This window comes from Lactuca serriola, chromosome 9 (assembly GCF_051521515.1).
Source record: "Lactuca serriola cultivar US96UC23 chromosome 9, Lser_US96UC23_V15, whole genome shotgun sequence".
Lineage (NCBI taxonomy): Eukaryota > Viridiplantae > Streptophyta > Magnoliopsida > Asterales > Asteraceae > Lactuca > Lactuca serriola.
In genome coordinates, this window is record NC_136416.1 from 64,385,722 (window position 1) to 64,401,380 (window position 15,659).

The window sequence follows — 15,659 nt, forward strand, 5'->3', positions numbered from 1 at the left end:
TGCATGGTTAATTTACACCTTCTTCTGTGATCCTCAGCATCCTAGTCACAAAAATTGAAGGGCACATTCGAGATTGAAACATGCCATTGAAAAGTTCAATGAATCTCAAAAGAATCTAGGAGTTTCAAAACCAATTAAAACCTAATAATTTATTTCATTTTTCATGGTGGAAATTGGTGAGTCGTTATTCACCTACCTTCAAATATTTTATAGCTTGGATTACGACATCCCTCTTCTAAGTTATAAAATATTGTGTTGGATCCTAGACTTAATATTACATTTGGGTGTCTTATTAAGGACTATCTGTATATTTAATCTAAAGTTGTCCTTCTTTCTTTTCAGATGTCTTCCAACAATGCTGCTTCTGGCTCAAACCTTACCGGCGCCTTCTCTCTCATGAACCTTTGTGGGAGAGTCATCTTTGATGGTTCCAACTTTATGGATTAGATCCGGAACATCTGGATGGTCATTGGTTACAAGGACAAGGAATATGTCCTCGACAAGGAGCTTAAGGGACTTGATAAGTCGTCTGCTACTCTTGAGTAGATCGTTGAATTTCGGACTCATGAGAAAGATGCCACCAAAGTGGCATGTATCATGTTGGCCACGATGATAGTCGAGCTCCAAAAGTCCTATGACGACTATTACCCTTTGATATGCACCAGGAGTTGATGGACCGCTACCATCAAAGTGCTCGTCAAGAAAGGTACGAAATCATCTCCTCCATGATAACAACCCGAATGAAGGATGGTGAACCCATCACGGGCCTCATGTAGAAAATGCAAAGATTCTTGGACCGTTTGTTGAAATTGAATGTGAACTTTCCCGAGGAGTTGGCAATTGACATCATTAAAAGTAAATCGGTTGTTACCACTCCTACTCCTACCGCGACCTCTGTCTTGGCAATCGGGCAAGGTAAAGGAAAGAATAGGAAGAGCCCTTCGAAGGGTACCAAAGGAAAGTACCTTGATGGCTCCTCTTTGAGTGGAACCAAAAGAGGTTATGTCACTCCTTCTGCCAACCCTAAAGAGGCTGAACGCTTCTATTGCCATGAAAAGTCACACTGGAAGGGAAACTACCCAAAGTACCTGCAAGATGTTAAGGATGGGAAAGTGAAACTCAACCATGCAGGTATTTACAGTATATTGTCTAATAACTCACCCCACTATTACTTAGGTCCTTGATACTGGTTGTGGTATTCACATATGTTCTGATTTGTAGGGACCAAGCAGAAGTGAGAATGTGGAGCATGGGAAGATAAACTTAATCATGGGGAATAAGAAAGCTTGACTTGTCACCAAGATTGGAGTTTATTCTTTATTGCTAAGTAGTGGGTTAACATTAGATTTGAATAAACGTTGTTACTCTTCTGAAATGGCGAGAAATATTATTTCCTTTCATGGTTTGTACAAACAAGGGTTTACCTTTTCGTTTGATAATAAATGTGGTGGTATTAATGCTTTCTTTAATAATGTTCTTTCTTTTAAAGCATTACCTTGTGATGGTGTGTATGAAACTGTGTCGGTTGTTAATAACCTAGGAAATAATGTGTTGTGTATTAATTCTTCCACTAACTTGGATAAAGCATCATTATGACATTGTCGTTGTAACAACGTAAATTTTCAAAAGAAAATTTTCATTTAAAATCATATAAATCCTCATGACACATTTTATTAAAATCTCATTTGTTCAATTCACAAAACATAACTCCATGTTTTAGTAATTAATAATCCAGGATCCTCATAACTCTTTATCTGGTGTGTACAATCAACCGGTGCCATCCGGTGATCCTAAGAACCTAAAACACATAACACGGTAAGCACGAAGCTTAGTGAGTTCCCCAAGATACCACATAAAACACATATTAGCCACTCGAGGCTATAACTCTATGGACCCTCTGGTCCTAACTATGTGGACCCTCTGGTCCTACTCTATGGACCCTCTGGTCCTAACTCTGTGGACCTTTCGTTCATAACTCTGTATACTGTAGAACACACACACACAACATAAATCACATAGAAATAATGCAGTGCATCACATCACATAAATAGAATACAAAATACTCTGTCACATAACTCTAATTACCACTCTAGGTAAAGTATAGTGAGAAGACTCACCTGGCAAGCAGAAAGCAACTATCCTCACACTTGAATCTCAAACTCGCCACCGCCTAACACATAGGATGAATATCTCTTATAATAACTCTTTTTCACGACTCAGATAATCGAAGGCGGTTCCTTCTCTTTCTAACTCTCTAAAGTGGGTAAAGACCATTTTACCCTTCCAAGGCCTCTATTACTTATGTTGACCAAAACCCCAAAGTCAACAGAAGTCAAGCTAAAGTCAACAGTCCACATTTAACCCTACTCGTCGAGTGCACCCATGCGACTCGTCGAGTCCCCTCGCATCAATTGAACTCTACTTAGGACTCACTCAGCTCGTCGAGTTGACTCCCAACTCGGCGAGCCAACACTGGGTTAAGACTACTCGGTCCAACTCGCTATGACTCGTCAAGTCACCCATGGACTCGGTGAGTTGGCTCCCACAAATTTCTCATTCAGCCATTTAAGTTCAGATCTGCAACCCAAACTCATAAATCTAACCTCCTACTACCCAAAAGTCACACAAAGGTCTGAACTTGAGGCTCATGCATGGTATATTTTTCTCTATACACCATTTTGACTCCATTGAAGCTCCATAGCTTCAAAGCTCCAGGGTTTCTCACTCATGGTTGCCTACTTTCTAGGTCTCTGGACCTCACAAGGTCCAGATCTACAATTGAATCAAAAAATGGTTTGGATGCACCCAAAACCCCATTAATATGGATACAAGCCCAACTTTACGAACAAGGAAATCTACTCAAACACAAGGGAGGAAAGCGTTGTACCAGATCTGAAGCTTGAAATGAAGATGAGACTGATCCACCAACTCTCCTTTGAGACCCTTGCAACTCCCTTGATCTTCTTCTCAAAGAAATGACCTCCAAGAAGCCTCTTTCCTCTCTAGCTCATAAATAACTCTAGGGTTTCTCTCAAGGGACGAAGAAATTGTTGGGAAGGGGCCAAGGAGGCTATAAGTGCCTTTAAATAGGTCCCAAACCCCGGAGATTAGGGTTTCTCTGCTTAGCACCTACTCGGCGAGTCCCTCCTCGGATTCGTCGATTCCACTCATTAAATCCACGGGAGAAACCCGACTCGACTCGGAGAGTTGGACCCTTAACTCGTCAAGTCTCTCTTTTAATCACAAGATTAACCTACACCATAATACCTCTGAAAATCCGGATGTTACAGTCATCTTGGACATGTAAGCAAGAAACGCATAGGCCAACTCCAAAAGGATGGGGTCTTGGAGTCATTTGACCTAAAGTCGAATGATAGTTGTGAATCTTGTTTACATGGAAAAATGAAAAATCACCCTTCACTGGTTCTTGTGCTAGGGGTGAGGGTTTGTTGGATCTCATACATACTGATGTTTGTGGACCCTTTAGAACTGCCACACGGGATGCTAACCGCTTCTATGTGACTTTTACTGATGATTATACTAGATATGGATATGTCTACTTAATCAAGCATAAGTCAGAAAGCTTTGAAAAGTTCAAGGAGTCTAAAAAGCAAGTGGAGAATCAGCGGGGCATGAACATTAAGATGCTTCAATCCAATCGAGGTGGTGAGTATCTTTGTATAGAGTTCCTTAACCATCTTAAGGAATGTGGAGTTGTCTCATAATTAACACCTCCCAGGACACCAAACCTTAATGGTGTGGCTGAGAGGCGTAATCAACCTTGTTAGACATGGTTCGTTCCATGATGAGTCGAGCTTCGCTACCAATCTCATTTTGGGGGTATGCCTTAGAGACTTCTGCCCATATCCTTAATCTAGACCCTACCAAAAAGTTTGCCAAAACACCTCACGAGATGTGGACTGGAAAAGTTCCCAATCTGGACCACATCAAGATTTGGGGTTGCGAGGCTTTCATGAGGCGCGAGACTCACGCTAAGCTCGAACCTCGAAGTGAGAGGTGTAATTTCATTGGATACCCACATAAATCCTTTGGTTACCTCTTCTATAGAACCAGTGATAATGTAGTCTTTATAGCAAGGAGATGAGTCTTTTGCGAGAGAGAGTTCATAAGCCAAGGAAACAGTGGGAGGAAAATTGACCTTGAAGAAATTCAAGAGTCAAGTGGTGAAGGAACCTCAAACCCTAGCAATCAACCTGAGGAGGAAACTACTGTTGATCCGACAGACGAGTCTGTACCTCTGAGGCGTTCCACGAGAGTTAGGAATGCACCTGAGCATTATTTTGGTTTCCATATTACTGCGGAAGGTGATACACTTATCAGTTGTAGCACACTTGTAAGTCTGGATGAACCTAACAACTACTCAGAAGCCATGGCAGGCCCTGAGGCTGCTAAATGGAAAGAGGCTATGGACACTGAGATACAGTCCATGTATGAAAATCAAGTTTGGAACTTGGTTGACAATGTACGAGGTCGCAAGACAATCGGGTGCAAATGGATCTTCAAGAAGAAGACCGACATGGATGGTAATGTACACACTTATAAGGCGTGACTGGTTGCAAAGGGACTTTCTCAAACTCCGGGAGTTGATTATGATGAGACCTTTTCACCAGTAGCAAAGATTAAGTGTATTAGGGTTATGTTAGCCATTGCTGCATTTCATGATTATGAAATATGGCAAATGGATGTCAAAAATGCTTTCCTTAATGGAAGGTTGGCTGAGGATGTTTACATGAGTCAACCAGAGGGTTTTATTAGTATAGAGTACCCTAATAGAGTGTGTAAGCTTGAGAAATCCATCTATGGATTGAAACAAGAACCTCGCAGATGGAATCTTTGTTTCAATGAGAAAGTCAAAGAGTTGGGCTTTTCAAGGAGCGAAGATGAATCTTGTGTATATGTCAAGGCTAGTGGGAGTATAGTTAGCTTTTTGGTATTGTATGTGGAAGACATACTACTCATAGGAAATGATATTCCAACTCTGCAGGAAGGGAAGTCCTTGCTAGGGAAGTGTTTCGCTATGAAGGACCTTGGAGAAGCTGCCTATATCCTAGGTATAAGGATTTTGAGAGACATGAGTAAGAGACTAATTGGACTTAGTCAGAGTACCTACTTGGATAAGGTGCTGAATAGGTTAAGCATGCAGAATTCCAAGAAAGGAGAGTTACTGATCCTGAGTAACGCTAGATTTAGTAAGATTCAGAGCCCGAGTACAGAGGCTGAGATAGAAGAGATGAGTCGAGTACTGTATGCTTCCACTGTAGGCTTCGTCATTGATGCTATGACTTGTACTCGTCCTGATGTGGCCTTTTCATTGAACATGGTCAGCAGATATCAGGGGAATCCTGGAAAGTGTTACTGGACTACAGTAAAGAACATTCTCAAGTACCTGCGGAGGACTAAGGACTGGGTCCTTACCCTCGGTGGGAGTGATGACTTGAGAGTAGTAGGGTATAGTGATGCTAGCTTCCAGACTGATATGGATAATTTCCGCTCTCAGTCAGGCTGGGTCTTTACCTTAAACGGAGAAGCAATTAATTGGAAAAGTTCCAAGCAGGAGATAGTGGCTGATTCAACTTGCGAATCAGAGTATATAGCAGCAAGCGAGGAAACAAAGGAGGCTATATGGCTAAAGAACTTGATTGGAGACCTTGGAGTTGTACCAGCTATAAAGGAGCCTATAGATATTTTATGTGATAGTGAAAGTGCAGTTGCCTTAGCCAAGGAACCAAGGGATCACGGAAGATCCAGACACATCGACATAAAATACCATCTCATAAGACATCGAATAGAAGAAGGACTCCTCGTGGCAAAGAGGGTATCATCGGATGAGAACCCAACAGGTCCCCTCAAGAAGGGACTGGGTAGGGTTAAGCATTTTTAGCATGCGAGGCACATAGGGCTAAAGGATGATATTAGTTTTAGAAATTAGATAGCTTTGAAATTTGTAAAGTGTATTTGACATTTGATGATAAATAAAAGTTGTTGTTTATTTATAAGTAAAGTGTTGCTATCTTCTGTCAATCGTTTACTATCATTTCATTTTGCATGTTTTGACTTCCAAAATAATTATGTTATGGTATATCATATTATTCAAATTCTCCAAAGTCAGTCATATGTTGGAAGTAGATATGAATCAAGACAGTCATGAAATTGGCTTGTAGATGTCTAAAGTGTTGGACATAGCAAGAGTTGCTACAACACTCATGAGTGCTAATAAGTTATGAGTATTGGATTCAACCCACACTCACTTGTATCACTTCATGGAATTTATCTCGAGTGATCGTGAAACGGTAATATCATATAAGTCTTCAAACCTAGAAATAGGAGTTGTTGACTATGAGCTGGTTATACATTGATTGTATGAAAATGCATTGGTAACTCGATGTTATAAAACATGTCTTTGTGTATGATTCAACAAGTAGTAGAACAAGCATATGAGTCGAAGTTTATTTGTTCCTTCTTGGATTAGAAGAGATATTTTGGGCCCCTCTATGTCAAACAAATCAGAAATCGGGAAACAAACTGCTGGAAAATAAGTAAGACATTGTTCCATGTATTTAACCGACTGATATCTAGAACAGAGGATTATATGATCACTTATCTTAAATGGCGTATCATCATCATCTCAGTTTCCCAAGACTTTGAAAGAGCTACGATTGATGATCGGTTCCTGAAGCCATTCTTGCAGTTATAGTTATTAGACTTATCCAAGTGGGAGAATGTTGGATTACGTGTCTAAGTTCATAACTATTTTTGGAATGTACTTGACCCGGTTAGCATAGTCCATTTTGGGTTGCATGGCATTGCAACACTTGGATAGACTAAATGAGAGAAAGTAAACTTATAGTTTATTAATATATTATAAGTTCTAATATATTAATAATATTATTTAATTAGTTTTGATTAAGAATTAATTTAGAATTAATTTGGTGATCAAAAGGAGACTAATTAAATATATGGGGTTGATTGTGCAAATCATCCATTCTTTTATAGTGGGCTAATGATCCATGGTTTATTGAATTAGGCTAAAACCCATAAGGTGCTCCATGGATAGTCCATGGAGGTTATAAACCCATGGATCATGGAATTAGAAAATCCATGTCAATTAAGGTTTACATGTTGTAACCGTACTTGTGACACAATTATAAAAGGACCCCATAACAAGCAAAATCGACACTATGTGTAGAACAAGAGGGTTAGCCGATTTTGAGTGATAGTGTACTTCTCTCAAAGTTATTCCAAGAGTTATGTTGTATGAAACATTTAAGGCATCACATTTGAGGTACTAGGCTCACAAGGTTCTCAAGGAATCCAAGCAACAAGAAAGGTATGCTCTTCTACTAGCTTTTATGTTTCAAAGTTCCCCATGCCATGCTAGTTAGGTTAAGAACCTTGGAAAATCAATTTTGCATGTATCTTAGTAAAACATAGATCCAAGGTTTCTAGGGTTGCATTTACACCTTAGGAGTGTTAGAATGCTCAAAACCCTTCAGTGGTATGAGAGCCTAGGCTCGTTTTCTTGATACTTGATGCAAATTGTTGAAAAAACTCAAGATTTATGCATTCTGCTGAGTGAACTCGCCGAGTCCATGGGGGGACTCTAGGGTTGCACGTACACCTTAGGAGTGTTAGAATGCTCAAAACCCTTCATGATTGACCAAGAGTGAACATTTTATTTCCATTTAGGAGAGCATCTATATAGAAGTGTTTAGTTGATGATTCCGCAGTGGTTCCTTTGGAGGACATTAAGGTGGGCTAGCGCCTGAACTATATAGAGAGACCAGTTGTGATCCTAGACATGAAGATGATGACTCTACGATACAAGGCAGTGGGATTGGTGAAGGTGTAATGGTTGAACCAGAAGGTTTCAAAATGAGCATTGGATCCCAAAGAGGAAATGAGAGAGCACTACCTCTACTTATTTACGGCATCGGACTTCGAGGACGAAGTCTGATTCAAGAGAGGAGAGTTGTAACATCTGGATTTTGAGGTACTTTGTAATTATTTTTCTTTTATGTTTATGGCTGCCACAACATGGTGAAAGACCACCATGACATGGCAATTCAAGATTAAAACGCGAGTTTCATTTAACCGCCACGGCATGGTAGCCGCTTAATGGAAAAAATCCTGATTTTTTGGGTTGCTCCCTGTTTAAAGGAATGAAGAGGATAGAGTTAGCTCATCCTCAGACTCCTCAAGCCTTGAAGAAACCCTAATCTCTCCCCTCCATTGTTGAAGCTCTTTTTGGTGCTCTTGGAAGCTTTTGAAGGAAGAAGGAGGAATTATTGAGCTAGGATCCAACAAACAAATTTCCAATCTTTACCTTGGCACTCTTCTGGACCTTTGTAAGTGTCCTAAACTCAACTTTTATCATGTTAGGATGCTAGATCTGGATCTTTGTCCCATTATATTTTTGTTCAATTTAGTTAGAATGGTGGGATATCATAAAGTTTTGAACTTTATGAATCTCTGGGACATTTGGTGTAGTTTGCGCCTTGGATCTGAAGTTCGGTTGTATTTTGAAGCTATGCATGATATTTAGGTCATAAACTCTCATTTTGACCTAATATGGGTTCAAGACATGCATTGGACTGGCATGTCTATAAAGCACCAACTTTCATGTCGGTTTTAGTGTTAGAAACACTTTTGGAAAAGATTGGCTTCAGGCTTAAAGGAATAAGTGCATAATGGTTAAATTCATGCTTTGTGGAAACTAAGGTTTGAGTTTTGGACCCTTTCGGATAGTCCTAATGGTTAAAGTTAGAAACTTTATCCTTCTAGATCATGTTTTGAGTTAGATATGAGCTTTGAAGCTCGCGAGGTTGAAGAAAACAGCTTAATCAATTAAGCAGTTTAGAACCCAGTTCCACGACATGGCATCAAGTTGCCATGCCATGAAGATTGGGGTCAAATCGTCTGTTTTGTCCTTTAGGGTTCACAACGTGGCCAAGGATGCCCACAGCATGGCATGTCAACATTGACTATTGACTGTTGACTTTTGATTTACGTTGACTTTTGGTTAAACCCCTAGTCTTGGAGGAGAAGCTAAGGGTGTACTTTATATGGCTGTATAGGTGGTTGGTAGCATCATTTGTTCACAGTAGTATTAGCAGTTGCAGTTGATCATCGTTCGATAGGTGAGTTCCTTCATTGTACTCGTGGGTCAAAGGTACCAATGTCGGCTCACTATATTATGTTTGTAGGATGATAGTTGTCTTTATGACCATTACTATTATGCCTGCACATGCTTGTTGTCTTTGTGACTCTTACTAATGTGATTGTATGCTTAGATGTAGAGGTGAAATAGACCTGATACCGGTTGAAAGAGACCGAAGGGGATGAAATAGACCCAATGCCGGTTGAAAGAAAGAAAAGGGGGTGAAATAAACCCAATACCGATTGAGTAGCAGTAGCGAAAGGTGGTCGTCTGTGTGAGATGATTTCTCAATTCTGTTTTGTTATCAAGAGAGTTCGGTCAGGGCTAACCGGTGTAGTAAAGTAAGTTGTAAGGAATGATTTCAAGGACGAAATCTAGTTTAAGTGGGGGGGGGGGAGTTATAACACATGTTTTCCATATGGGTTTAGCTTGAAACTTAGCGGGATCAAAGGTGGAGTTTTTGGGATAAACTCCATGCCAGGACATGGCAAGGTCAATTTTGGAACATACCTTTTGGTGGGCTCCACGATGTGGCGAAGGATGGTTATAGCATGGCAGTCGCTACAGCCCAAAACCTGAGGGTTTCTCACATATATAAACACCTTAACCCCCATTCTAGGTCATATTTCTCAGCCTCCATCATTCCCTAAACCATAAGCCCTAACCCTAATCCCTTTAGGTGATCCTTGGTTTACTTTGGAACTTTTAGTGGCTTGAAGAAGAAGAAGAAGAAGAAGAATAAAGTGTTCTAGTGTGAAATCCAACAAGTAATCCTTATCATCATTCACTACACCTTTGTAAGTGTTCAAGATCCTAGCATTTTGGTGATATGCTTCTAGCTCTAGATTCCCTTTCCCTTTTCTTCATGATTGTGAGTGTTTGAAGGAGTGGATTCCATAAAGTTGCAGTACTTGGTCCCATGCAAAAGTTTAAGCTCATTTCTCTGATGTGTGTGGCCTAAAAATGGAGAGACATGCATGTCAATAAAGCACCCACTTTCATGGTTCTCTTGGTGTAGGAAAGCTTTATGGAAAAATTTAGTTGAGAAACTTTGGTGATTAAGATCTTATTGGTTAAGTTATGCTTCATGATGTGTTAGGGGACCTAGGTTTAGAGATATTTTCACATTGCTATGTCTTAATGGATAAAGTTGGAAAATTTATCCATCAAGACCTTGGGAAGGACCAGATCTAAGCTTTAGAGCTCTTGAAATTGGAAGAAAATAGCTTAGCTCATTAAGCTGTTCAGACCCAGTTCCCATGGCGTGACCATTAGGCTAGCAAGGTGTGGAGACTACAGAATCATCAGTTGTTTTGTTGTTTTTTGCGCCACGACGTGGCCAAAGGGAGGCCACAACGTGGAGGCTTGTTGTTGACAATTTTGATTTTTTACTTTGGACTATTGACTTTGACTTGTTGACCTAGGTTGACTTGTGGTCAAGATTGATGGTTTTAGTGTGTAGACTAAGGTTGGAATTTGTATGTTTTGATAAGAGTGTTGTAGCATCTTTTGCGGGGCTTTGAATTGTTATTTAGCCAATTTCGTGAGATAGGTGAATCCTCTCACTATATTGTGTAGGATGTTAGCTTTCTTTGTGGCTTTTTCATTGTGTGTTGGGTTAGGCCCATTGGTATACATGTTGGGTTGGGCTTGTTGATATGTTGGACTGAGCCCATTTGTATGTTAGGCTAGACCTATTTGTATGTGGGGCTGGGCCCGTTATTATGGGAAGGGCCCACTATGCGGGCTGGGCTAATTGATATGTACGGTATGCGGGATTTTAGGGAACTCACTAAGCTGTGTGGTTACGGTTTTGTGGTTTAAACATTTCAGGTACATCCAGTTCTAAAGGGAAGGGCCCAGCTTGATTGCACCGCATCCCCTGATGGATTTTTCCGCATTGATTACTTTTGAGATACTCTGATGTTTGAAAATACATTTTTACTTTGTTTGGTTTTGGAACAATTGGTTATATGACTGTTTGTGTTAAAATGAAAAAAAAATTACTGGCATTTTTGGGACGTTACAACCGGAATCACCAAACCCACTAAAAAGAAGAGCATGGTTAGAAGCAAACGAGTTTATGACCTTGAGACCACCAAATTGCCTAAAAAGAACATATTTTGTAGGAACTCCATGTCTCTAAAAACAACATCCAGAGCCTTGAAAACAGACATAAAATAGGTAGGGAGAGATCCCAAACATGAACCGATCAAAATCAATCTACCATAACTCAAAGAGTTTTCACCTTCCACTTGGAGAGCTTGGTGGTTACTTTTCTGATCACCCCATTCTAAGACTCGATCTTAGATATGTTAGCTCCCAATTTCAAACCAATGTAAGAACATGATGCTTTAGAAGCCTCACAACCAATAAAATTCATCATCTCCTCGACCACCAAGAATTGCACATTGAAACCCAACAACTTACTTTTTTGGATATTAATTTTTTAACATACACAAAGGTAGAAACAATGAAACATTCAAACAATAGTGATTATTGGGGTGTTGGAAGAATATGATTGTTTTTGGAATCAAGAAGTTTCCTGTATTACTTGAAGAATCATGTATAAAACTTTTCATATTTGATATTTCGACTCTATGTCTGAGTATCACAAAGTCAAAATTATGGGGAAAATATTTTAGGGAACAAATTCAAATGAAGACACTGATAAAAATCAAGAACTAGAGATTTATATGAATTCGAATTCTTCTTACTATGAAAGGTAACCAGTAAATCAACATTAGATGCTCATTATATCTTATAGAATACAGGATGTAAGTTTCGGATGATATCAAGAAACATAATTCGAAACTAATATTTTCCTTAATAATTTCCTTATTAAAGTAAAATTTTGGCTAACAGTAACATTTCAGGCTTAGCCGCTGCCAGTGCCACTTGGATCCCGCTAGGGGCTGTCCCTAGTACCCCAACACTCTTGACTCCCACCATTTGGTCGGACTGATACCAAACTCATTTTATACATGCATGCACTTCACACCTTCTAACTTGTCTAAGATCAAGACTTAAACTCCATTAGTAATCTTGCAAAATCCATTGATAATATTTATAAATTTCATTATACTAAAATAACCTAGTGATATTCTAGAAAAAATGACTAATAAAAAGCGCATTATTGGCATGGATCAAATGTGAGAGAGTAATGCCATCCGTAAGCCGTGTGCAAATATCCTTAACAATAGTTCCTCACATACTTCATCTTACTTTTGAAATAACATGGTTTTTAGAGCAATCAATCCTAGAGAAATGAAGATTTTTTTTTAATAATATTGTTTCTTAATCTTATTTTTGCATTTTTGATAAGATCACCAAATTCCAAAATGATTTGATACAGATTCACTCCCAAGTGAATGATACAAATTACTTCGATATATAAGAATCCAAAACTCCATATCATCGTACACCAGAGTCACTTAATTTATAATTTACTGTATTTATTCACTTCAGTTATAATTTACTTTATTTATTGAACGACCAATACATACTCTTTTTTTCCATGGCATGACTCAATAGATTACCTTTTATTTAATAATATAATTTACCTAAATATAACATTTTTTTCATTTATAAATCTAAAAAAACAATCTTGAATCTGTATAGAACTATGTATGTTTAGAATACAACAATAAAGGCCGATTATAAAAGCTATAAGTTTGTCCATTTTTAATAATCAATTGACATAGATAATTTAGCACCCACAATAAACTTTAATACCTTTTTGAGATCATAGATGTTACAATGATTTTCTTTTCTTGCTTTTTTATGATATCTAAGATACATGTATCCATAATGCAAACCTCAAATTTCATTAAATTAACAACTATACATTTTCATGATAAACATTATAGTTTGATATTACTATATTGGCCAATTATTAATAGAATATTGATGTTTAAAAAAGTGAGAAAGAGAAAGATCCCAAACTTAATAGTTAAACCATTAGGATATTTTTTGGCTAAAAAGAACACCTATTAAATTCTGTTGTTACTAAATGTGTCAAGTCATAAAGAAACACCAGCTTAAACTTCAAATGTTACTTCCGTTATTCTAACACGTGATCAAGCGCTCATGTGTCTAAAAAGGAAGAAATTAAGTGTTGAGATTGAGGTAATAAAATAAAAAACAAAGAAAGAGGTGGCACCTGTAGCTTTTAACATAGTCAGATAACTTATTATTGTTTATATATTTAAAACACACAGTCACACACACACACACAGTGGACCAGAGAGTCGGTTGCTGTATTCACAGTATATCTATATATGTATATCTATAGATACATCGTCCATATCCATATCAAACATCAATCGAAGGTGCCATGGCTGGGAAGCTCATCATAAGCAACAATCTACGCACTCTGACTCCTCCTTCACTCTGCTTCTCCCTCTCCACCTTCAGGTAACTTCAGATTTTATTTCCTTGCTTTGATTTGATGACGAATTTCATCTTGTTTCCCTTTTGATATTGTTGCAGGAGGAGATTGCATGAATCGGCGTACGAGAAGGAAGTAGAAGATGAGGTGGAGTGTGAGGTCTCTGCTGTAGGAGAGATCACAGATAAACCAGAAGAATATTGGGAGCCTGATCCGGAGACTGGGGTATTCGTCCCGGCCGGTGAACAGAAGTCGGAGGAGCCGGCGGTGACATGCACGACGGAAGAAACGGTGTTGGATGAGAAGGTGTTTTTCCGTCCACAGGAGGATTTGGAGCTGCCTCCGTCGGAATCTTTCACCGGAGAGATTCCTCCTGTTGATCCTTTCGCTGAATAATTAACTTCCATTTCCATAGTCGCACAGAATGTTTAGAAATAAGAGTGTTGGAGGTTGTTTTGTTTGAACTGTTCCGCTTGAGTCTCAATTTTTTTTTTGTTCGAACTTCCAGAAACACCATGAATAACCATAAATAGATGTTTTTCTTAACGTTGCTTAACCATGTGTTAGTTGTTAGATGTACTAAAAATCGGCTAGCACGTCAACTTGGTGTAATACGACAGGTGAATGTAGGACAAATTTTATCAGACATCAAAAGTTCTAGAGCATCCATAAGGCTAGACTAAATGGGTTCGACATAGCCAGGGCCGGTCCATAGTTTTTTCATGCCCCGGGCAAAAAGACTTTTTAATGCCCATTAGTATCTACTACGTACATTAGTATCTATACACTATGATTCGGATATCAAAAAATTCGGATACTATGAGTATTTCAAATAATAGAAAGCATAAAATAAGTAAATAGTTGTTGAATATGATTTTAATAAATTAATTAGATTATTGATGAATGTGCTTGTGGCGGTGATTTTATTAAGGGAAACACAAACAAAAACAAAGCAACAACAGCACACAAAAACTCCACTAGATCTAAAAGGTAGAATTAAGCTTTAAACTATAAGCAAAGCTGGATATCGGTGGTGATATTAACTAGTAACCTATTATACAATAAGCACCTAAAAGCATTCGGCTGCTAGGTTTAGCAATAAGCCAATAATCACGTGATATATTAAGTTTTCCACAAAAAAACAAACCTAATAAATAAACTATGTATTCAAATCATTAAAAAAATAGATATCTACGATCATTCCGATTGGAATATTAAGTAACTACGATCATTCCGATTGGAATATTAAGTAACTTGATAGACAGATTATCAATCATTCCAAATTCTATCTCTAAACCTAATAAAGTTAGCAATTGTGTTTATGAATACCGAATGGATAAATCAGAAATTGACGGCATTTAGTAAATCAGAAACAGATAGAGATAAAAAGAGAGATGCTATAAAGAAATATACGTGTAATCAACCGATCCATCTCGAAAGTAAAAAGAGAGCTATTCAATCGGTAATCGACAATAGTGATTGCGTTTTACCATTTGCATCAAGATGGATTTATATTTTTGACGTTCCTAGTGATTCCCTTTGCAGGGTTTTTTTTTTCATGAAAAGGGACTCCTCGACTTCTGCTTTCATTTGTGATTCGTGATTGGCAACAGATTGCTATATCACCGCGTTTAATTTTTCACTCTACTCCCCTTGCCGCCTTGCAGACATCATCGAAAGTACCAGACCAGACCAGGTAAAATTTAGGCGCAAATAATTCGACTATACTCATTAGTGATGAACCAGCCTGCTGCCCCCTCTATTATGATGCCCTGGGCTGTGGCCCAGCTCGCCCTGGGCTTGGGCCGGCCCTGGACATAGCTGAGGTGCCTCGTCAAACACCTCCTCCTCCTCTTCAACTTGGCACGCTTCGGCCGACCCGTTGACGTAGGCTAAAGATGAAAATTATTATTATTATTATTTATTTTTATTTTTATTTTTACAATTTTTCAAAATAATATATCGTTTTTTTTTTATTTCAAATTTTAAATCCCCTTTCGATTAAAATAAATAACAACAATCTTCTTAATTTTTCATCATTTTCAAACCTTCGGTATACATCTCTCTAAAACATTCGATATTTAAAAACCT

General features: G+C 38.5%; 1 protein-coding gene across 1 annotated transcript; it reads left to right on the plus strand.

Moving 5' to 3' along the window:
• Positions 1–13,409: 13,409 nt before the first annotated feature.
• LOC145074063 (late embryogenesis abundant protein At5g17165-like) lies at positions 13,410–14,114 on the plus strand. Its single transcript, XM_079020501.1, has 2 exons — positions 13,410–13,594; positions 13,670–14,114. The coding sequence occupies exons 1-2, from the start codon at positions 13,515–13,517 to the stop codon at positions 13,962–13,964; spliced, it is 375 nt and encodes a 124-aa protein (XP_078876627.1). The 5' UTR covers positions 13,410–13,514; the 3' UTR covers positions 13,965–14,114.
• The last annotated feature ends 1,545 nt before the right edge of the window (positions 14,115–15,659 follow it).

What these genes read in the sequence shown, in the direction of transcription:
- LOC145074063 (XM_079020501.1), top strand. Translation starts at nt 13,515, where the DNA reads ATGGCTGGGAAGCTCATCATAAGCAACAATCTACGCACTCTGACTCCT. An exon ending in TTCTCCCTCTCCACCTTCAG is followed by an intron (nt 13,595 to 13,669) that starts GTAACTTCAGAT and finishes ATATTGTTGCAG; the next exon opens with GAGGAGATTGCATGAATCGG.